The following is a 24086-nucleotide window of genomic DNA, read 5'->3' as shown; positions in this document are numbered from 1 at the left end:
CACTGGGACACACACAGGGATGTACACATGGCAGTACTGATTGTGACAGTAAAAAAGGAGGAACCATATAAAATTCATTAACAGAAGAATGTATGAATAACTATGGTCGATTTACAAAACATAATAAATACACCAGTGGTTGTCAAACTTCTTGGTCTTGTGATCTCTTTACACTCTTAGAAATTACAACATTTGTCATATCAGAAAGATAAATTTTTAAAAGTTTACCTGTCATTAAAAAAATTAATTACATGTCTATACGATTTTTATTAAAGAAACTACATTTCGCAAACCAAACAATAATTTACTGGATGAAAAATGGTATTATTTTATATTTTTTAAATGTCAAATCTCCATTTGCTTATTTATGGTCTCTAGTCACAATTCAGTACATTCTCCCTTTGGACCAACAATAACATTAATTAACAACAGCAGCTGACATTAATAAGCACTTAGTTTATATGATATATCCATCTCATTTAATCCTTGTAACAGCCAATAAAGTAGGTGTTATTATTCCCATTATAAAGATAAGGTAAAAGACGTAAGTAAGGAAGAGTAAGTAACTTGCCAAAGGTCACATCACCAGTAAGTTGCCTAGTAAGGATTCCAATTTAAATTCTCTTACCTATGATGCTATGTTAAACTTGAGTATAGCATTATGCAACTGGGTATTCAAAAATTAATTGATAGTGATGGAGTCAAATTTACATCTGAAACTCACCAAAGGCTAAAGCTATATACTACTGATTTATTTCAGTTTAATAGTTTAATGCTTAGTGTTATGTGCTGAGTTGCATCCCCTGAAAATTCATATGATGAAGTCTGTCTCAGTCTATTCGGGCAGCCAAAACAAAACACTAGAGACTGGGTGGTTTATAAACAACAGAAATTTATTTCTCACAGTTCTAGAGGCTGGGAAGTTTAGCAGGCATATTCGGTGTCTAGTTTAAAGGCCCTCTTCCTGGTTCATAGACTGTGTCTTTTCGCCGTCACCTCATGTGGCAGAAAGAGTAAGGGATCTCTGTGGGGTCTCTTTTATAAGAGTACTAATCCCATTCATGAAAACTCCACCCTCATGACCTAATAAGCACATCCCAAAAGCCCTACCTCCTCATACCATCACAAGTGGGCATCAGGTTTCAACAAATTATTTGGGGGGACACAAACATTAGGAGCACTGCAAAGTCCTAACTCCTAGTACCTCAGAATGTGACTGTATTTGGAGATAGAATCTTTATAAAGAGGTAGTTAAAGTAAACTGAGGTCATTAGGATGGGCCCTAATCCAATATGACTGGTGTCCTTATAAGAAGAGGAAATTTGGACACAGACAAGTACAGAGAGAAGTCCACGGGAAGATGGAGATGAACATCTACCGGCCAAGAGAGAGGCCTCAGAAGAAACCAACCCTGCTGACAACCTTGACCTCAGACTTCTAACCTCCAAAACTGTAATAAAATAAATTTCTGTTTAAGCCACGCACTCTTTGGTGCTTTGGTACTTTGTTATGACACCCTAGCAAACTAATGCAGTCAGGAATTTGCTGAAGTTTCATTGGTCACTGGTATACTGCTGTAAGTTTTAAATGAAACCTATACTTTAAAAAACTAATAATATTTTATGTCAAAATATCTGACTGTCAAGCAGAATTTTAATTTTTAATATATCATTTAATAATGAAATGTCATTAACATTTTAATATAGTTTTAATACTGAATAATTCTCTGGAATTTATCTTTTATACTTTTTCCTTTCTAAATAAGATTAAAATCTCCTAGTAAAAGGAGATTTATACTTTATAATATAGTACATGGCATACAAATAAAATCTTAAAAGTATTTAATAGTTAGTTATATCTCAAACTTTATTACTTAATGAATCAGTTTCTATACACTGCTTTCAATCACTTTTTATTAACTGCTTCCAAAACCCGCAACAGGTGCAAGAATAGATTGATGATATCCAAGTAGAGGCTGATGGCAGCTAATACATACTCTTCAGGTGACAGCCTATGCATCAAGGAGTGTGTGTCATAGATGATGAATCCACAGAAAAGAAGGGCTCCTACAGCAGCCAAGACCAACTCCACTGTCTCACTGTAAAAAAATACCTATAGGCAAGAGATTAAAATAATAATTTTATATTTAAAAACAGCATTAAGAATACTTAAGTTACTTGCTCTTAAGTTATATATCCTACCTATGTATTTAATAATGCTGTACAACTTTGAATACAAATGTTAAAAGTAGAAAAAGGCAAGGCAGGTCCACTACTGTTGTATGAAAGGGTGAATGGATGAACCAATGGATATCCTCCTTTTATTAAATTACCCACCTGACTTTGAACAGTAGCATTCCAAATATAAATAATTTAAAATATATTTCTTATTCAGAATTACATGTGCCACTTGAAGGTTAGCAATTACAAGTGAGGGACTCTTTCTATGTAATTTAACTCATTTGTTCATTCATCTTCCTTTCCATCAATAATATTGGCATAAGACCTTGATTTTTTAAAATATCATTTTAAATTCATTCTACATACAAATGTTCCCAGATAATTATAACCAAGTGTCTGACCATAAGATGCTTCCTATAGCTTTTTGAGATTATTTATATTTCAAGTTACCATCCTAAAACAACTTACCTTCAAGATTCCTGACAAGCACAAAATCCACAAAGTAGCAAATAGTCTATAAAAACAAAATATTAATAATTTAGAATATTGTTCCTAACCAAAAAACTTTGTAAACCCATTCAACATTTTCTGAAGAAATAAATCCATCCTGATATTTGCCTGATAATTGAAATGTAAGAATTCTTTACTGTACGATGAATACTGTAGAACACCCAGAAATGGAAAGAACAGCTATCTATTCAACATTTGTTTTTATGGTGTACAAAACTAGTTAAGAGTATCATTTTTAAAGTTTTCAATTGGAACATAAATATTGACATAAGCTAAAAATCATTAGAAGTATTTTAATTCTTCTAGAAATTAAAAATCTATAAATGAACACAGAAAATCTATAAATGAACAAATGAAACAAAATTGCATTTTTTAACCAAATAACAATAACAAATTATTCTGTGAACATGCATATCCTTTAGAGTGATTGGGATTAACAACAGTTTAGACACTGAAGATTATTGAACTTGAAAACAGCAACAGACACTAACCAGAATGAATCAGAGAAAAAAAGACTAGGAAAAAAAAAATGAACAGAGCACCAGTGAACTGTGGGACAACATCAAGAAGGTTAGCAAATATGTAGTTGGAGTCTCAACAGAGAGGAGAAAGAAGGGGAACTTAAAAATGTTTGAAGAAATAATGGCCAAAAATGTTCCAAATTTGATTAAAACTTTACACTGACAGATCCAAGAAGCAGAAGAAATGTGAGAAAAACACACCAAGGAATATCATAATCAGATTACTGAAAATGTTAATCATATTACTGAAAATTACGAAGAAAATGTTAAAGGTAGCTAGGGGATAAAAGACATATTATGTAGAGACACAAAGATAAAAAAGCAGACTTCTTGTCAGAACTACACAAGCCAGAATACAGTGGAGTGACATCTTTAGAGTAATGAAAGTAAGAAAAAGCCCAAACCTAGAATTCTGCACCAGCAAAAATTACTCTCAAAAACAAAAGTAAAATGAAGATTTTTTTGCAGACACACATAAGCTGACACTAACAGACCAGCACTATAAGAAATGTTAAAAGGAAATCCCTCAGACAGAAAAATATTAAACGGAAATTTGGATCTACACAAAGAAATGGAGAACAACAGAAACAGTAAATATGTGGGTGAACATAAAAGGCTTTGTCTATATTTTAAATCTCTTAAAGAGTTAAAAATAAAAGAGCAAAAATAATAATAATGTATCATGAGGTTTATAACATATGTGGAACAAAGTTATGGCAACAATAGCACAAAGGTAGAAGAGAAGCAACCTAAGTATACTGCGCATGAAATGGTATATTCTTGAAGGCAGACTATGATAATTTAAAGATGTATACTGTAAAACCTAAAGCAACCTCTATTTAAAAGAACTACAGCTAATAACTAATAAAGGAGATGAATGGAATTAAATAATCCAAAAGAAAAAGAGGAGAAAAGAAACAAAGTAACAAAGAATAGATAGGACAAACAGACAGAAAACAAGTGGCAACAGAGTAGGCTTAAGTCCAACCATATCAAAAATCACATTAAATATAAATGGTCTAAACAAGCCAATTAATAGCAGAGATGATCAGATTGGACAAAAAGTAAGATCCAACCATATGCTGCCTGAGAGAAAACGATTTTAACTCTAAAGACACAAATAAGCTATATATAAAAGGATGGAAAAAGATATACCATGCTAACACAATCAATAGAAAGCTGGGGTGGCTATCTTAACAAAGTAGATTTTAGGGCAAGAATATTACCAGAGATAACCCCTTCATGATGATAAGGGGATCATCAAGAGGACATACAATCCTGAATATTTATGCATATAAAAACAGAGCTTCAAATAACATGAAGCAAAACTTACAGAATTAATAGGAGAAACAAACCAAGCCATACTTGTAGTTGGAGATTTCAACACCACTTTTGCATTAACTGATAGAATAAGCAGGCAGAAAATTAGTAAGCCTGCAGAAGACTTGAATAATGCTATCAAGCAACTTGACCTAATTGACATTTATTAAACACTCCTCTAACAAGAGCAAAATATACATTCTCCTCTAGTACGCAAAGAACATTTACCAAGATATCATAAAATGAATCTCAATAAATGCCAAAAGACTGAAATCATATAAAATATGTTCTTTAACAACAGAATTAAATCAGAAATTAAACATACATAGTATTATAATCCACTTTGGTGAATCAAGGGCATGGTGAGATTCCAGCTCTCAGTTTTCTTGCTGGAATGGCCACAGAATTTCTTGGATACATCTGGTATACTTAAGTTAGACTGATGTATCTTGCCACCTCACCATATAGATCCTTCAGGATTGAAAAGGACTCAGGACCTGCTTTTTCATACTTAAACCCTAGGGAAACTCCAAAGCTTCTGCACCAAGAAGTATGGGGAAGGTGGTATTAAGAACTGTAAGGCAACTGAAATTTTACCTACTTGTAAGCTAGTAAGTTAGTCTGGCAGAATTTCATGGATGTTAAGTAGAAGACATGCGACTCTTAGGTCTGAGATGAAGAGTGGTTTATAACAGCAATAGCAGTAGCTGAAGAACAGGCACAGGAGACAGGTGTTGTGGGAGTAAAGAAATGAAAGAAATAGAGGACAGAAGGTGAAGAAAGAAAATGAGACACTGATATTTAAGATTTCAGCAATGAAACAACCCCTAGTGATGACAATCACTATGATGTGACGTCTACGATGTGGACACGGCAGGAAGATGAAAGCTGCCAAAGTAGATAGAGGTCCAGAGATATCAAGAAGCTAAGGTGATGGATGGGCCTAAAATGCAGTTTGATGCTATCATCTTTAAAGCATGAGGGAGGCTTGACCAAAAAGGGAATGAGTAACAGTAACGAGCAAGAGTATGAAGCATATAGCCAGACAGCATAAACCTTAAAGCAATGAATGTCCAGCATGCTGAGGAACAATGAAAGGAGCATTAGGGGACTGAAGCAGTTTTCAATACTAACCCCCCTTCCCAAACAACATAGGGTGTGGGGGAATGAGCAGCTAGAGAACAGTGTTCTCAGGGAGGAATCGAGTTTCAGCTGAGATAAGGAAGAAGAAAGAATTTATTCTGAAGAGGCTAAAATATAAGGAAGATATATAAGGAGTTCTAGAGTCTATAGTAGAGTGGATGGGAGGAAGGGGTACATATGGAGATTGGGATGGGAAGAAGCAGAGAGAGAAACCACATATACATCATAAATCATACATAACATACAAATATATAAAAAACACCCCCCACCAACATACATATAAGACAGGAAAGGAAAAAAAAACATGTTGCCTCTCCCTAAATCAAACTCCATTCTAATACAACTATAAGCATCCTGCACAATTGTCAGTGTTGGCTGACCAACTATATTTTACCCCCAAGAGACTTCTGGTAATCTGGATTACCAGAAAAAAAGGAGGAGGAAAGAAAGTTTTGTAAAACTAGACCACTTGTAAATTTTTAGTGTTGTAACTGGAAAAAGAACAGAAAATGTTTGAGTGATTATGTGCCAACAGAAGGCCATTGTGAACTTAGGAAAGAGTCTATGCATTCTTACCAAGGTGAGGGCGATACAGTACCATTATCCTAGTATAAAAAGGATCATTCCCTATATTAATTAGTTTGAAGAATGATACAGGTTAATTTAGATGGATCAAAAAGATTTTAAAGTTCATGCAGACTCCTGGATCATAATTACCTTGCTTTTGCCACAAAGATGTAGAGGTAACATTTGGTAACAGTTATGCTAAGACAAAGATCTAAATAATTTAGGCAAATTTCATACCATTTATAAAGCATGCAAGCCTAGCCTCTCTAGAAGGCTTAAATTTTTTCGCATTCACTTCCCTTTCAATACGGGGGAAGCAAAAGACTCAAAGCCACTTTTCATCTCCTAGCATGCTCTGGGAGAGTACTCAAAGGGATGACCTCTCATTACCCTCCATTTTTAAAGTATCCAAAGCTAACAGTATAGAACTTCTCTCAAAATTAGGTAATACTAAATATACTTATCTATCATAACCATGATATATATAACTTACCCTGCTCCAAATTTGCTGAAATCTCTCTTAGATTGTAGAGTACATACAGTCAAGCCAAGAAATACTGCAGTAGTCAGTATAAAAGCTTGCAGAACAATATACACATCATAGAAAGTAACTGTAAAATTACAAAACACGGATTTAAAATACATACAAACATACTCAATATAAAAGTTTTTTTCTAGTGGGAAGCAGCCACAGAGCACAGGGAGATCAGCTCGTGCTTTGTGACCACCTAGAGGGGTGGGATAGGGAGGGTGGGAGGGAGACGCAAGAGGGAAGAGATATGGGGATATATGTATAGCTGATTCACTCTGTTATAAAGCAGAAACTAACGCACCGTTGTAAAGCAATTATACCCCAATAAAGATGTTAAAAAAAAAAGTATTGGTTTCTTTGTACACTTGAAACTAATAAAATATTATAAATCAACTATACTTCAATTTTTTAAAAAAAGAAATGTTAGTGTATGGGAGGATGTAAAAAAAAAAAGTTTTTTTTCTGTCATATAACAGAAATGCCTTATTTTGTCCTGTACTACTTGCTAATAAAAACAATTATGGAAAGATTCCTTATTCAGTCTTCAATACTGGTACAGTAAAACCACACCCATAGTGCAATAAACAGGCTCCAAAATATACAACGTAAGGGGTCATGTTATTATGAAGTTAAAGAAATGACTAGAGGGATATTACACAGCTAGTTGGTTTAGGAGTTTGGGGGATATGGTGAAATGATTCTCACCCATTTCTGTCCCCACTGCAGTTTACCACCATAGTTGACAGTGGTGACTGTCAACTCTGGCTTAAATATCAATAGGATATTCTATAACAACCTAATTGGGAAAAGAATTTGAAAAAGAATAGATACATGTATATGTATAATTGAATCACTTTGTTGTACACCTGAAACTAACACAACATTATTAATCAACTATACTCCAATATAAAATAAAAAGTTAAAAAAAAAAATATATCTCAGTAGGGATGGTTCTGGGTCCTGTGGCTGGCTGGGAATTCCTAGGCAAGAAAAGTATTGGGGCTGTCTGGGGCTGTCTGCCATTTACCAATACCATAGGGAACAGAAACCAACCACTAATTGCTTTATATCCAAATCTGCATTATCTTGGAGTACATTATTGGGGGTTTACTGAATATATAACGAATTCCCTTCTGAAGTTTTAGAATGACCATCTGGATTGACTATGGCTACTGTAATACAACTGCTTAACATTTTAACAGAATACTAAATTATAACCTCTTTAAAGGAAATTACATACTTTGAACCCAAAACCATTTAAGTAATTTTTAATTTGAGGGGGATTAATTATTCAGTTCTTTCTATTCCTAAATGCTAACTAATTGGACTTTCTCTACTTATGCCATTACAGGGTTAGGAAGATGAACAAAGAAAAGGTAAACCATGAAATCACTTTTGCTTCTCATTAGAAATTTCAGTGTAAGATTAGGTGGATTCCAATAACCCTGAAATAAATCTCTCTCCTACATCCCTTACAAATGGTGGGAGCCAGAGAAGACAGAGATGGACTTGATAATAACATTAATAGTAACATTAATAGATAATAACACTAATAATAAGTAAATATTAATAATACTTCCTTTCTATGCTGAGAAATTTCAACCCTATTTTTTTTAGTTGTTATTATTATTTATTTATATTCTGATTCTTTTATAAAAGGAAGAGATGAATTACCAAAAAATAGATTCAATAAAACTGGCATAAAAAAGTTAAAAATAGTAATGACAAAACAGAAAGAGATCAATATATTAACAATAAGGATCAACAATTTACTGTTATTGAGAGTAATAGTCAATTCTGATCTTTTTAGTATGCCAGATTAATCATTCTGAGTTAATCAGAATTTTTATTGTTAATAAATCACAAAACTTTTTACTTGAGGCATTACATAGAGTACATCAAGTAACTATAACAGATACTTCCTTTTAAATATATATTTAACACAAAATACAAAACAGAAATGAACACTGTTTCTTGTAGTGCCATTTGATGAAATATGAGGATATAATAATAAAGTACAGTTCAATGCAGACAATTTGAGATACTGAGCTTATGTGATGAAAGTACATGGCTCCAAACATGTTATCAATTCTTCTAAGCTCCCTTTAAATAAGGGAAAAGATTAGGTATGGTTGTCTTATTTTCACAAATGGATAAACAAAATGAATACTGTTCTTATTCCTATTGTCTTCCTAATTCTTTTCCACTTCCTCTAAACTCAGTTAACTACACAAACATTTAATTTTTGCTTATATTTTAGGAATTCTTCATCCTATGCCATATTTTTTAATGACATTCCATGATGGTAAGCTTTAGCCCCAAACACGTTTTTATCCAAAACATTTACCAACATTAAAAAGTTACTGTAACATATGGAAGCATAATTATGGCTTACCAACGAAGGCCACAGTCAGAGCTTCCAACAGTGTCTAAAAAAAGAAATTGAAATTACATAGATGCATGTAAAATTTATACTATGTTATGTACATGTTCTAATTTCCAGGAGTTCAATGTGATTCCATATGCATGATCTCATTTTAGCTTCAGAGCAGCCTTGTGAAGTATATGGGACAGATAATAAGCCCACCATAATGAAAATGAGACCTCAATGTATTAAGTGAGAATATTCAGAATTCCTTTTTTTTTTGGCTGTGCAGCACAACTTGCAGGATCTTAGTTCCCTGACCAGCGACTGAACCCAGGCCACCGCAGTGAAAGCGCCACATCCTAACAACTGGATCACCAGGGAACTCCTGTGAGAATATTTAGATTCTAACTGTGATCCCATTACTCCTTGAACTCAACTAGATTTTTCATATCTGTAACAGGAAGATTCTAAAAGTAATATGGAAAATTCTATTATTCTCACTCACTATAATGTAAATAAAAATGAAACTGCAAATCACATGCACATTTATAAAAACCTCACTACCTCACACAAATAAACACAGGGAAGAATAAAATATTTAAGTAGTACTTTGGTGTGGCAGAGTCTTAAACTGTCTCTGAATATTCGTTTTTTCTTTCTTCCTTAGTAACAGAATTTTTGCCTCAACACACAACTGTTCAGATTAATCATTACATTTTTCAGCCTCCCTTGCAGCTAGATCTGGTCACAAGACTATATTCTAGTCAACAGAATGTGAGCAGAGAGGCATACAACTTCAAAAAGCAAAAAGGCTTGCTCTCTCCTTTCTCTTTTCATTTTTTTAAATAAATGGATAGAATGTAGATATGGTCGTGAGCTATCTTATACCATGCAACACTTTAGAGATGTCTGAACCACAGCAGATGAATGGGCCCCTGAGAACTTCCCTAAACAGTCACTCAGATTTTTATATGAAAGAGAAGTAAACCATCTTGTTTAAGCCATTGTTATTTTGTCATTGTTTAAGCCATGTCAAAAGTAGCTAAACTCATACCCTAAATAAGAGTTAGGGATATTGAGCTTCATCCTCTAGCTTCTCTTTCCCCTTAATTACATATCTTTGTTTTATATGCTTACTCTAGTTAGATTTTATCTGATAGAAGATTATCATAAAGGTAAAGCCTTGAATTTTTTTAAAAAACTCATTAATTTTGTTCTGTTACTGTAACACATGTATATGCATTCAATTAAATAAATAAATTTAAAACTCAGGAATAAATGTTAAAGGAACAGATATTGTCAAAGTACTCACAAATCCAAAAAGCAGGTACAGGTTAAGGGGATGCTTATGTCTGTTTAAAGTCAAGGCTAAAATCAAACCCAAAGATCCAAGGGCACACACCAAAATTAAGGCAGGACTGAAAGACAAAAAATTAAATCATTCTCAAGTTTAAAAATACTATAGTTTTATCCAATTTAATAAAATTTACCTATGTATTTGTGAAAGTACAGGGAAAAAAAATCTGAAAGGCTCTACACCAAACTGTCAAAAGAAATTATTTTTCCATGGGGAAAATTTGAGGACTGTGAGATGGGGAGGAGCAGGAAGACAAAGAATCTTCCCCACAGGGACTTCCCTGGTGGCGCAGTGGTTAAGAATCTGCCTTTCAATGCAGGGGACACAGGTTAGAGCCCTGGTCCGGAAAGATCCCACATGTCTCAGAGCAATAAGCCCATGTACCACAACTACTGAGCCTGCGCTCTAGAGCCTGTGAGCCACAACTACTGAGCCCACATGCCACAATTACTGAATCCCGCAGGCTCCGCAAGAGAAGCCACTGCAATGAGAAGCCGACACACTGCAACAAAGAGTAGCCCACATCCGTCGCAACTAGAGAAAGTCCGTGAGCAGGAACAAAGACCCAATGCAGCCAAAAATAAATAAATAAATAAAAATTAATTAAAAAAAAAAAAGAAGAATCTTCCCCACAATGAATGGGGAAGACTTAGCCTTTTTACTTCATGAACTTCTAACATACTTGAATAATTTTTGCAATTAGCATACTGCTTTTTTAAACTAAAATACAATACATAAAAACTATTAAATAATAAACCAATTTTATACCTAACTACTTTTTTAGGGTATTTACTATATAGCTGTAATTTAAATTAAAGAACTTTACTCCAAATAGCAAACTAATAGTTCAAGATTCCCCTTTTGTAAAGGGAGAATAGAAATTATCTACTTCTAAGAAAATATTCATTCTCTACTTTTCCTTTCCTTTAATATAAAAAACCTATATTACTTTTAGCCGTGGAAATAATTATTTTGGAGGTCAGATCTTAAACAAATTAGGGATGAATCATACGGAACTCCTTTGAAAACTTTTCAGTGAAAATTTCCTAATTGTGAACCAACAGTAAGGTAAGTTAAACGTTTTTTAAGTACCTTTACTTTTCAAGCACTGTCTTGGGCTTTGGGGACAGGGCATAAGTCTAATAAACACACAAAAAACTAAGACTTAGAAAAACTGCATACACAGTTAAAAATTCTTAACACTATTCCAGGAAATGAGGACTTAACCCTATGAAATTAAGCTAAAAAGTTTAGAGGTAAATACCATATCGTAGAACATTTTCCTTATCAAAACTTATTTACAAGAGCTAATAATGAACCTTTTTTACGTTCTAACCTTAAAAGTTAATAGAAAAAAAAACTAACTTTGCTCATATTATGCCCTTTCAGTGATATGCAACGGCTGAAAATGATTCAGAACCATGTCATTACCTTACCTTTCATGAACAAATGTCCGTATAGAATCAAAGTATAAAAAAAACGTGGATGTCACTGTAGTTAAGAGAACTTGCAGAGAAAGGATGCTGTAGACTTTTCTTAGAAAGCCTGAAAGAGAAAAAAGTTACACATGACTATTTTCTTAAGCATTTATCAAAGAACAGCAAGATCAAATTTCTTCTTAGAAACATTAACTTGTTATATGAATTCTTTTTAAAATCTTAATCCAAATAATGCAACCTGTAACTAAAACTAAAAACAAAACAACGCCGCCCCCAAAAATCAAAAATTTTAAGTGATAACTATCCTCCAGGAAGCATGAGCTTAAAAAAAATTAAGTTAATGGGCCAGAATACAAATGTCTTCATCAAAATAAAAAGAAAACATTAAATGCATATTTGTAAAACATACAACAAAGCAAAAGATTAAAAACAGAACATTTTAAAGAACAAAGCTATGTTGAAACTGAAAAGCAGGAATAGAAAGCATATGGTTAGATATAAAATTAAAAAAGAAATCTTAATTTCCAAGCAATACAAATGTTTCCCCAAAATGAATTTCTCCATAAAAGGCAAACAATATTTAAACTTATTTTCACTCACCTATTTTTATTTCTCACTTCTAGTACCTTTACCTCTAGTTTCTATATAAGAAATTCTTACTTTCAAAATATTACCGACATCCATATATCAACTCCAAATATCAACTCCAAGGCCTAATGATCTAAAAATACTTATTAACATCTTCTGAGCTACAGATGACATAAATGATACAGTGAACACCCAACTCACCACCAGCTTCAGAAACAAAACATTAACAACAGTTCTCACCTCTCCTTAACAAACTGCTAATCATCTTTCAAGATTCACCCTTTCTCGGGACTTCCCTAGTGGTCCATTGGTTAAGACTCGGCACTCCCACTGCAGGGGGCCTGTGTTCGATCCCTGGTCAGGGAACTAGATCTGGCATGCCACATTTAAGAGCCTGCATGCCGCAACTAAAAGATCCCGCAGGCCACAACTAAGACCCGATGCAGCCAAACAAATAAATAAATAAATGTTAAAAAAAAAAATTCAGCCTTTCTCAGTTCCCCAGTCTGAATTAAATGTTCCTCCTCATGTTCCCAAGGGACCCTAAATATACTTCTAGTCGCTTTATTTTATAGTGATACATCTAATTGTCTTTCACTATTAGACTGTAAAGACTAAAAAGCTCCCTAATAATAGGATAATAATATTAATTTTTATACTCCTAGCACCCAGCCAAGGAGTTGGCACAGAATAAATACTCATTAAATTTTATATGCTTTTAAATAAACTTATATTGAATTAATGAAAAGTGAATCTTGCCAGTCAGGGAAAAGGTCTTATTCTGAAACAATAATGGAGCCACATAACTTCTATAGAGCATTGTTCTTAGGCAAGAAAAACACTATTGAATGACTTTTACCCAACAAAAGATGTGATATTGTCTCTTGACTCTCATGACAAGGCGAATATGATAAATGTTCTCTTTGAAAAAAATTCCTACCAAAGACCTGGTTCCTCAAGGAATGATGAAGTGCTTTGACGGCATGTCTGCCAAATATCGAATAATAAAATAAATATTTCGTAAGAATAAGGGAATTTTCATAAATACTAAAGATTTAATTCTTAAAGACCCCGCAATTAAATCTTAATCAGTGTTTCCTTCTGGCACCCTTTCCAAAACATAGTGAGTTTTTCCTAATGTCTTAAACAGGTTTTAATGAACATATATCGTAACCAGTGACTCACAATCACAGTGAGAATCAGTCCTACTTTGGCCTAGGCAGAGGTAATCTTGAACAAAAAGAAGATAAATAGTGTTCATCTCCACAACCAATCTACAACTTACTTTCTTAAAAAGGCCCTGGTGTCTGCAAGCTTTGGGAAGTCGTTTCTGCCTTTTTCAAAAAAGCAAAGAATCTGCCATAGACAATGTTATTTGGGCTATGTTTCCGCAAATTTAATTCTAAACCAAAGGTCAAACCATTATTCCCCCAAGGGATTTTCTGGACTGTAAAAAGATCATATTCTTTACTTCTGATACCCTACAATGTACCTTATGTAACTCAAACCCATTGCACATAATATATATTCTCAGTTAAGCGGTGAAAGTCAATGTTAATCCTTAACATTTTATGGACCTGTTCTACAGTCAAAACAGTGTGTTTAATGTTTATTTGTGTATGTGCGTGTGCACAAGTGCATATGTGATAAAAGACTGGAAGAATACAAGTGAACGTGTTAATAATGGTTTTCTTTGGGCAGTATGACTGAGGGTGATTTCCATGTTCAGTTCTTTGCTAATCTGTTTTTTTAATATATCACCAATAAATATTTATTACTTTTGTAATAGAAAAACATTTTAAAGAAACCTATGCAGGGGGCTTCGCTGGTGGCACAGTGCTTAAGAATCCGCCTGCCAATGCAGGGGACACGGGTTCAAGCCCTGGTCCGGGAAGATCCCACATGCCGCGGAGCAACTAAGCCCGTGTGCCACAACTACTGAGCTCACGCTCTAAGGCCCGGGAGCCACAACCACTGAGCCTGCGCTCTAGGGCCCGCGAGCCACAACTACTGAATCCCGTGCACCTAGAGCCCGTGCTCCGCAACAAGAGAAGCCACCACAACGAGAAGCCCGCACACCGCAGCAAAGAGTAGCCCCCACTCGCCGCAACTAGAGAAAGCCCACACGCAGCAACGAAGACCCAACGCAGCCAAAAATAAAATCAAAAAAAAAAAAAAGGAAACCTATGCTAAGCCAATAAATTCATCATAAAAATAATCTTTATGCAGATACTCTAAATCACAGCTTTTCTATACTCTTTAAAAATGAGAACTTAAATAAAAATCTCACAAAAAGTAACACCTGATACCCATTTTGAATAACTAACATAAAAAGTGGCAAAAGATATACATACGCAGCTCACAGGGAAAAATAAAAGATCTGATATGAAAAGAAAACAAGCCAAACAACAATCTTTCAATTTCTTTTTTTTTTTTTTTTGAGTCCTAATTTCTCCCCTTCTACTTCTCCCCTTTCTACTCAAACTTAACAGGCTAAACCAGGAACTCTTCATTTCTACCCAATCTGTAACCAGCACCAACATCCCCCAAGCCAAAAATGTAGGAGTCATCGCTCATTCCCCTCCCTTTTCCCAATCCATCAACAACTACCATAGCTTCCACCTGCAAAGTCGACCACCTCTGGTCTCTGCAGCCTCTCCAGTCAGTCTTATGATCTCTCACCTGGACTATTAAAGCAGCCTTCTAATTGGTCTCTGTGCTTTCACTGGTCCCACCTGTAGGCCCAACCCATTCTCCACAGCTGTCAGCAATCTTTTTGTAACGTAATCCGTATCACGTGACTCCCTGCTTAACTACTTTTAATGGCTTCCCTTAAACTTAGAATAAAACTTTGAAGATTTTATGGGGCCTACAGGCCCTACATGATATGGAACCTCTCTGAACTCATCTCATATACTACTCTTCCTTTTCCTCACCATGCATTACCCTCACTAGCCACCTTTCTGCTCCCCAAACATGCCAAATCCTTCCTGCTTCTGGGCCTTTGCCCTTGCTGTTTCCTCTGCCTGAAATGCCCTTATCATTCTTTACATGAAATGATGGTTTAACTTCTGACACTCCCTTCAAGTGACTCACTTCTAACAAAAAGAATAAGGCAGAAGTGGCAGTGTGTATTATTTCTAAGTCATAAAAGGCAACACCTGTCAACTATACCTCAATAAAAAAACTTTTTAAGGCAATATGGCTACCTACTTGCTCTTTCTTAGATCACTTGCTCTAGAGCAGTGTTTATCAACCTTATTTTTAATTGCCCATCTAAGAAGCCTTCTGAACGTTTTTATCCTAATAGCCCTCCAATAAAATTTTAATGCCACAGGGACTTCCCTGGCAGTCCAGTGGTGAGGACGCCACACTTTCACTGCTGAGGGCCCAGGTTCAATCCCTGGTCGGGGAACTAGGATCCCAAAAGCCACGTGCCATGGCCAAATTAAAAAAAAAATTTTAATGCCACAAATATACTGTACATATGTTTATGTATCACAACTCTTTGGAAGGCTACAAACCATTGAAATACCTGAGATTTTTTGCTCTCCACCTCAGGAACCAATTTTCACCCTCTTGGAGGTTGTCCCCACTGAGAATGAACACTGTAGGAGAAGCCAGCTGCCAATGCTGTGAGAAACCTCAAGCAGCCCTCTGGAAAGATCCATGAGAAAGTGAGGTCTCCTGCCAACAGCCAGTGAGAAACTGAAGCCTTCTGCTAATAGTGATGTGAGTGTGCCTTCCTGCAAGCGTATCCTTCACCACCAGTCAGGACTTCAGATGACTGCAGCCTCAGCCAGCATCCTGACTACACCTATGACAAATCCTGAGCTAGAATCTCTCAGCTGCCTGGTTCTTAAAAACTGATAATAAACATTTACTCAAGCCAGTAAGTTTTGTGGTAATTTGTTACACAGCAATAAAGACTAATACAGATTTTGGTACCTGGAAGTGGGATGCTGCTGTACCAAAAACCTAAAATATGGAAGAGGCTTTGGAACCAGGTAGTGGGTAGAAGTGGGTAGGTCTTTGAGGTAAAAGCTCAAAGAGCCTTGAAGAAACTATAGAAGGATGACGCCTTTACAGAGGCTGTGGGTAAGGACGTAAAGAGAGGAAAATCTTATGGAAACTGGAGGAAACAGAATCCTTGTTATGTACCGGCAAAAAATTTAGCAACACTGTCACCTGTGGGAACATGGAAAGTAGAAGATGTGCCTAATGAAGTGGTGATCAAAGTAAGGAGATTTCCAGACAGAGCATGCACTTGCTGCCTTCTTGCTGCTCATACTAAAATGCAAGATGACACAGCATGTGATGATAAAATCCTTTGTTAGAACCTCACAAAGGGACTTACCTGGCGGTCCAGTGGTTAAGACTCTGCGCTTCCACTGCAGGGGGCATGAGTTCCAGCCCTGGTCAGGGAACTAAGATCCCGCACGCCGCGTGGTGCGGCCAAAAAGAAAACAAAACAAAACGAACCTCACAAATATCCAACATTGTACCTCAGAAAAAATCATTCAAACAATAGGGCTTCTGAGAGGCTTGAGGAAACAGTCACTCATCATCTCAGCCAAAACTCACTCTAAGACATTTGGGTGTGGCTTTTATCTAATGGAGTGAACCTCAGTAAGAATCATAGGAGACCCACAAAGTTTTCTGAAGAATTTTATTGGCAAAAATACCACCAAATTATGCTTGTCTTACCTTTGGATGTTGGGTGTGTGGATACAGGTAATTAAAAAATTCTTTAGTTCCACAGAGTCTGAGAGGAAATGTACTCATACGATCTACACTTAAGGAACCATAGGCAAGGAGCCTCATCCATACCTTTAGATAACAAGATTCTGAACTTTGAGCTGATGTTATAATAGGATAAGACTTTTAGAGGGGCTTAGCTTGCATGTGGAAGAAAGAAAAATAATTTGTAGCCAGAGGGAAATAAATATGCCTGTAAGTTCTTTGACACATCTTCAAAAGGTGGAGCCTAAATACCCTCCCCTTGAATGTGGACTGGACTTAGGAACTTGCTTCTAATAAATACAATAAGGAAGATGATGGTGTGTGGGACTGCCCTGACTAGGTCATAAAAGACACTGTAGCTTCCTCGATGGTCTCTCACGGATTGCTTGCTCTCGAGGAAGCCAGCCACCATGCCCATGACACTCATGCAGCCTATGGAAATGTCATGTGGCAAAGAACTAAGGCCTCTGTCAACATCTGCATGAATGAGGTTTCCAGGAAGCGGATCCTCCAGACTAGTCAAGCCTTAGCTGATTGCAGTCCCAGCCCACACCTTGAGTGGACTCTCATGAGACACCCTGCGCCACAGCCACCTAGCTAAACCTCTCCCAGATTCCTGACTCTCAGAAACTGTGTGAGGTAATAACTATGTGTTGTTTTAAGCGTCTAAAATTTGGGGTAATTTTTAATAAAGCAATAGATAACTAATACACCTGGCTAGCTCCTTCCAGTAGAACACAACTGCCATCTCCTTTACGAGTTCTTTTCCTGGCCATTCCTGAACTAAAACTGCTGCTATTCTAGACCCTAGAGTCTACTCCATCACTGTTTCTTTTCTTCAGAGAACTTATCACTGTTAGTAGTCTATTTGTTTGCTTGACTCTTTAGGGTCTATCTCCCCTACTCCTCCACCCAAATAAGAGCTCTAGAGAACTGAAATATTATCTGGTTACTGCTATATCCCTAATATTGGTAGGGAGCCCAAGAAAGTTGCGTAAACAAAGAAAAACGCTCACCTGCACTCACCTAGCTAAAGAAATGTAGATTAAAACAAGATAACAAGAGTCAGTAAAGTACAGAGTCAGTAACACAACAAGAGTCAGTAAACTACAGCTAAGGGCGGAACCCAGCACATCACCTGACCTTGTAGGCGTTACTGGGCAATCACACTGTCATGTGTGTGTCCTCTATGGCTGCTCTTGCACCACGATGGCAGAGCTGTGCCACAGTGTCCTTAGAACCCACAAAGCTGAAAATATTTACCATTTGGCCCTTTGTAGAAAATGTTTGCCAACCCCTGATCTACCAGATTGCCAGATACTAAAAAGTTTGATGAGCTCAGGGTTGGTGAGGGTGCAATAATAGAAGTAATACAATGGAAAACTGTATTTTCCTGATATACAAATAATACAATGGAAAATTATTCAGCCTTAAAAAGGAAACTCTGACGCATGCTATAAAATGAACACACCCTGAAAATATGCTAATTGAAATATACTAGTCACAAAAAGACGAATACTGATGATTCCACTTATATGAAGTTATCTAGAGTGGTCAAATTCATAAAACAAAAAAGTAGAGTGGTGGGGCTTGGGAGAGGGGAAAGTGGCAAGTTGTTTGATGGGTACAGAGTTTCAGTTTTGCAAGATGAAAAAGTTCTGGTGATTAGTTGCATAACAATGTGAATATATTTAACACTACACACTGAACTGTACACTTAAAAATGGTTAAGATGATAAATTTTTAATGTACTATGTATTTTACCACAATTAAAAAATTTTTATTAAAAAAACTGAGTTCTATTGCCAAAATAGATCCAAAATTCACTTCCAGAAATACAGATCAAGATTCTTAGCGCATGAGCGCTTCATAAGTCCTCTCCCAGAACAAGTTCCAGCTGCCGGATAGGATGAAAATCTGCTGCAGCTTCTGTGATCAATTGGCTGAACTAGAGCGGACAATGAATTCCACTTACATGAAGCTGAGCATTTTAAATTCAAAATAATTTCTACCCGCGGGATATTACATAATAACTTATAACTAACATGGCATTTTGATTGACCTAGGAAACTTCCATTTCCAGCAAATGCCTCAATAATCCTCACATCTATGTTGAGTTTTAGGTCCTGCAGAGAGAAAACAGTAAACGAGATAGATATGGTCCCTGCCCTCACAGTTCTTATAATCCAGCAAAGAAGACAAGAACGTTGGAACCTGGAAACAAGTTCACACCCCCTAAACCAAAAACATCCAAGCAGATAACTCCATTCACGTATATGTCACGATGATAACATAATCAACTTATTTTAACCGAAAAAATAACCCTAGGTTTCTCTTAACTGAAAGATGCCAAATTCAGGCTACTGAGGTTTTCAACTGTCCCCTTCCCCACCGAACACAGGGTTTAAGGCACGATGGGTTCCGGTTTCTGAGCGCACAGCTGGGGAACCACCTCCTCTCCCGCTGAGCCCCTGCGGAGGGAGAACGCTCTTCCTCCGAGCCGGCGGGGCTGGCAGGAGAAGGGAAGGCTGCCCTCTGAACCCCAGGACACCCGCGCTCTCCCCCGAGCCCGGCCGGTGAGGATGCTCGCCTCCGAGGCCGGCGGCGCGGCGGGACCGACTAGGCGCGGCCGAGACGGGCCCGGCGACGTACCCATTCGGATGTGCACGCTGGCGGAGGCCACGCAGCTGCCATAGTTGAAGTCGTCCTCGATGGAGGAGCAGGGGTAGCAGGGTTTAGGGTCCGCCATGTCAGAACGGCACACCCAAGTACCTTTCCGAGGGCAGACAACACCAGCACAACAGCCTCCAAGCCACTTCCGGAGGAGGCGGTCCAGCCCCAACTAGCCGAGCGGCTGCGGCCGAGCCAAGCCCCAACTAATCGATGATCTCGCCTCAAAACTTCAGTTAGGCTGAGGAAAAGGAGATGGCTTCAGATGAGGGTGGGAGAGAAAACGAGTTACGTTCTCGGCGTCATCTGAAGTGAAGGTTTTCTCAGATTTTCCTCCACAACCTTCTTCAATCTTCTGACCTGGTGAGTTGCTAAAAGTGATAAAAGCGAAGTCCCATTCATCCTTCCTTTCAACAAATACCCGTCTCATTCATATACTCTGTCAATAATCACATTAGAGAGACACTTTTAATTACATTATTTTTATTGAAGTATAGTTGATTTTATTTGCACTATTTTTAATAATAACAATCCCTAAAATTATTGAGCACTTTCTATAAACCAGGCTTTCTTAATGAGATAATGTTTAATCCTGGAAGACAAGTCAGAGCCAACCAGGAAAGCGTGGAGTGATGTAGGTAGGTTCTCAAGGGACCAACATCTGCAAGGCGGCGGGGAGCAGAGAGCAAAGCTCAGTATGAGTAGGGCACAGATGGCAAAGTATGAGGCTGAATAGATAAAGGCCAGATCACTGTCTGCCAAATGTAGAATACATTGTAGAGTCATGACCACAGCCAGGGAAGAAGGGATGTTGCTGTACTAATAAAAGAAATGATGGTGGCAAACACGATGGATCAGAGTGAATATTCATGGTATTACTGTCATTTCAGTACAAAGATGAGGTGTAGATATACACAGAGTAATATCATCCCAGGATCCCTTGGAATTTTTATGACGCATTTACTTTGATACACCCACATTTGCCATCCTCACTTTAACCATAACACTCAAAAGACTTAGCAAGTAAAACTCTGAATAGCTGTGGAACGGTCTATTCTGAAACCAAATCCTTAAACTTGATGTTATTGGAAGCTTTTGTCTAAAGAACTAAACTCAGGGCTTCCCCAGGGCTTCCCTGGTGGTGCAGTGGTTAAGAATCTGCCTGCCAATGCAGGGGACACAGGTTCGAGCCCTGCTCCGGGAAGATCCCACATGCCGTAGAGCAACTAAGCCCGTGCGCCACAACTACTGAGCCCGTGTGCCACAACTACTGAGCCCGCGTGCCACAACTACTGAAGCCCCCGTGCCTAGAGCCCGTGCTCCACAAGAGAAGCCACTGCAATGAGAAGCCCGCGCACCTCAGAGAAGAGTAGCCCCCACTCACCACAACTAGAAGAAAGCCCACGCACAGCAATGCAGCCAAAAATAAATAAATTAAATAAAATAAAACAACGAAAAAAAAGAACTAACCTCATTTCCATAAAGACAAGCAAAAAAAACTTACCTTTTATGATTTTACAGGCATTTCAAAAACACATTACTCATTTTAATATAAAGTCATAATAGGATTTATTATATAGAACTAACCAGAGTTGTTCTGGGAACCCACCATCTTTTTTTTTTTTTAATGTCATACTCTTTTGCTTTTTTAAAAAAAATTTATATATTTTATTTTTTTTTTATTTTTGGCTGTGTTGGGTCTTTGTCGCTGTGCTCCGGCTTTTCTCTAGTTGCGGCGAGCGGGGGCTACTTTTCATTGCGGTGCACAGGCTTATTGCGGTGGCTTCTCCTGTTGCAGAGCATGGGTTCTAGGCACGCGGGCTTCAGTAGTTGTAGCTTGTGGGCTCCATAATTGTGGCTCACGGGCTCTAGAGCGCAGGCTCAGTAGTTGTGGCAGACAAGCTTAGCTGCTCTGCAGCGTGTGGGTTCTTCCTGGACCAGGGCTCAAACCCGTGTCCCCTGAATTGGCAGGCGGATTCTTAACCACTGTGCCACCAGGAAAGTCCAAACCCATTGTCTTATTGACTAAAAGCACCATCAGCAAAGTTTGATCTCCTACCTCTTACCATTTACAAAAAGTAAATTTCAGATGGATTGTGGATATAAATGTGAAAGACAAAACAATAAAACTTTGAGAAGATGATATATAGGAAAATTTGATTTGGAGGAAAGAAAAGATTTCTGAAACCAGATACAAACTAGCAGTTAACCCCAAAGGAGAAGATTGACAAACTAAACTATATTAAAATGAGGAACTTCTAGTAATCAAAATACACTATAAGAGAGTAAAAGCAAGTCACAGAACAGAGGAAGATATTTGCTACCCATGTAATGTACACAATGCTTCTTTCCAGAATATAAAAACAATTGTTACAAATCAAGAAAAACAGAGACAGGCAGCCAACAGAAAAAAAGGCAAACAGGCATCACACACACACACACACACACACACACACACACACACACACTGAAGTACTAATAAACATATAAAAAGATGCTTACCCTCAATGTTCAGAGAAATGCAAATCAGTGCCACAATGAGATATCTCTACACATTCACCAAATGACTAAAGTTAAGAGGTTGACAACACCAAGTGTTGAAAAGGTTGTGGATCAACTGGAACTCTTAAACTAGAACTGGCTTCATAGGCATGTAACCTGTACAATTGCATAGGGCCCTGCTTTCAGAAGGACCTCGCATTTGACTTAATGTTCAACTGTCGCCATTTTGCAATTCTTCATAATTTTTCCTTTGAACTTGTGTTTTATAAGTGAAAGCACAATGGAGCATGAGCAGAAGAGTTACACACAATATATAAGTGTGTACACTCTTCCATGCCAACCATTTGCATTTAGCATTCAGGCAGCCCCATTAGTGCAGAATTCTATTAGACCTGTAATGCATGGGAGTTAGGCTAGATTGAAACCAGTACAAGATGAAATTCCCTGGCGGTCCAGTGGTTAGGACTCTGTGCTCTCACTGCCGATGTCCCAGTTCAATCCCTGGTAGGGGAACTAAGACCCCACAAGCCTCACGGCATGGCCAAAAAAAAAAAAAAAAAAAAAGCAAAAGCAAAACAAAACAGTACAAGATAAATGCGTTCCATCTGCAGCTTAGTAAACAGAAAGGGAGGGAGGGTGCAGATAGCTGAAAGAGGCCAAGCTTTCCTTACCAACCAGAACTTACTTTGCAGAAAGAATGGTGTTCTAAGAAACATGAATGACCAAGGAATCCTATCATAACTTTTAAAATTTGTGTTACTTCCCAGCATTAGCCAACCACTTACACTATAAATGAAGATATAGAAAGAAAGAGAGATAGCACAACTATAGTTTGTTTTCCCTTTAGTCCATCCTTATCCGGAAGCTGAAGGTAGAGAGTGTTGGTAGATTGTGCACATATCAGGAAATGAAATAAAAACACTTTGAGTTAATTTCATGCAGCTTTTCCACAGTTGAAGTAAGAATGAAATACATAAGCATGTACAAGCTATGAAATACAAATTATGTAATTTTGATGATTCCACACATGAGTTTGCATTTAAAACTGGCATTGCACAATATAAAGATCAATGGTAAAATCTGTGCTAATAACTTTAAATGATATTTTTTTCTTTACTTAAAATGACATTAAATAGCAAGTTAAAAAATCATGGCAGGCTTCCCTGGTGGCACAGTGGTTGAGAATCCACCTGCCAATGCAGGGGACACGGGTTTGATCCCCAGTCAGGGAAGATCCCACATGCCGCGGAGCAACTAAGCCCGTGCGCCACAACTACTGAGCCCACGCGCCTAGAGGCCGTGCACCGCAGCAAGAGAAGCCACCGCAGTGAGAAGCCCGCATGCAGCAATGAAGACCCAACACAGCCAAAAATAAATAAATAAATTTATAAGAAAAAAAAAAATCGTGGCAAGTCAAGAGACTGCAAAAGAAACAAAAAAGCTTTCTGTTTTAGTACATTTAATGGGACTTCTCCCTGCCTTTTAAACAAGGGGCCCCGCATGTTTATTTTGCACCGGGTTCCACACATCATGTAGCTGGCTCTGCTACTGCGACTGTATATGGAGAAAGCCCTTTGGAAAATTGTTTGCCAATATCCACCAAAGCTGAACATACACAACAAGGCCTATGACTCAGCAATTCCACT

At 37.4% G+C, this 24086-nt stretch overlaps 2 protein-coding genes across 2 annotated transcripts in view; one reads left to right on the top strand and one right to left on the bottom strand.

The window, feature by feature from the left end:
- Positions 1-1840: 1840 nt before the first annotated feature.
- TMBIM4 (transmembrane BAX inhibitor motif containing 4) lies at positions 1841-20092 on the bottom strand. Its single transcript, XM_004323333.3, has 7 exons — positions 19921-20092; positions 11935-12043; positions 10454-10559; positions 9169-9202; positions 6735-6852; positions 2649-2694; positions 1841-2112 (listed from the first exon to the last, which is right to left on the bottom strand). Exons 1-7 carry the CDS (start codon positions 20015-20017, stop codon positions 1906-1908), a joined length of 717 nt encoding a protein of 238 aa, XP_004323381.2. The 5' UTR covers positions 20018-20092; the 3' UTR covers positions 1841-1905.
- Positions 20093-20162: 70 nt separating this feature from the next.
- The window catches only part of IRAK3 (interleukin 1 receptor associated kinase 3), a 70509-nt gene continuing 66585 nt past the window's right edge, over positions 20163-24086 (top strand). The window contains exon 1 of the mRNA XM_019952318.3: positions 20163-20301. The gene's annotated coding sequence lies outside the window, so the exon portion shown is untranslated. The remainder of the gene's footprint in view (positions 20302-24086) is intronic.

Source organism: Tursiops truncatus, chromosome 11 (genome assembly GCF_011762595.2).
Source record: "Tursiops truncatus isolate mTurTru1 chromosome 11, mTurTru1.mat.Y, whole genome shotgun sequence".
In the NCBI taxonomy this organism is placed as follows: Eukaryota; Metazoa; Chordata; class Mammalia; order Artiodactyla; family Delphinidae; genus Tursiops; species Tursiops truncatus.
This window is presented reverse-complemented; position numbering and strand designations above follow the sequence as displayed.

What these genes read in the sequence shown, in the direction of transcription:
- TMBIM4 (XM_004323333.3), bottom strand. Translation starts at nt 20,017, where the DNA reads ATGGCGGACCCTAAACCCTGCTACCCCTGCTCCTCCATCGAGGACGAC. An exon ending in CAGCGTGCACATCCGAATGG is followed by an intron (nt 12,044 to 19,920) that starts GTACGTCGCCGG and finishes TTTCTCTTTCAG; the next exon opens with GCTTTCTAAGAAAAGTCTAC. An exon ending in TGTACCTGCTTTTTGGATTT is followed by an intron (nt 9,203 to 10,453) that starts GTGAGTACTTTG and finishes TTCTTTTTTTAG; the next exon opens with ACACTGTTGGAAGCTCTGAC.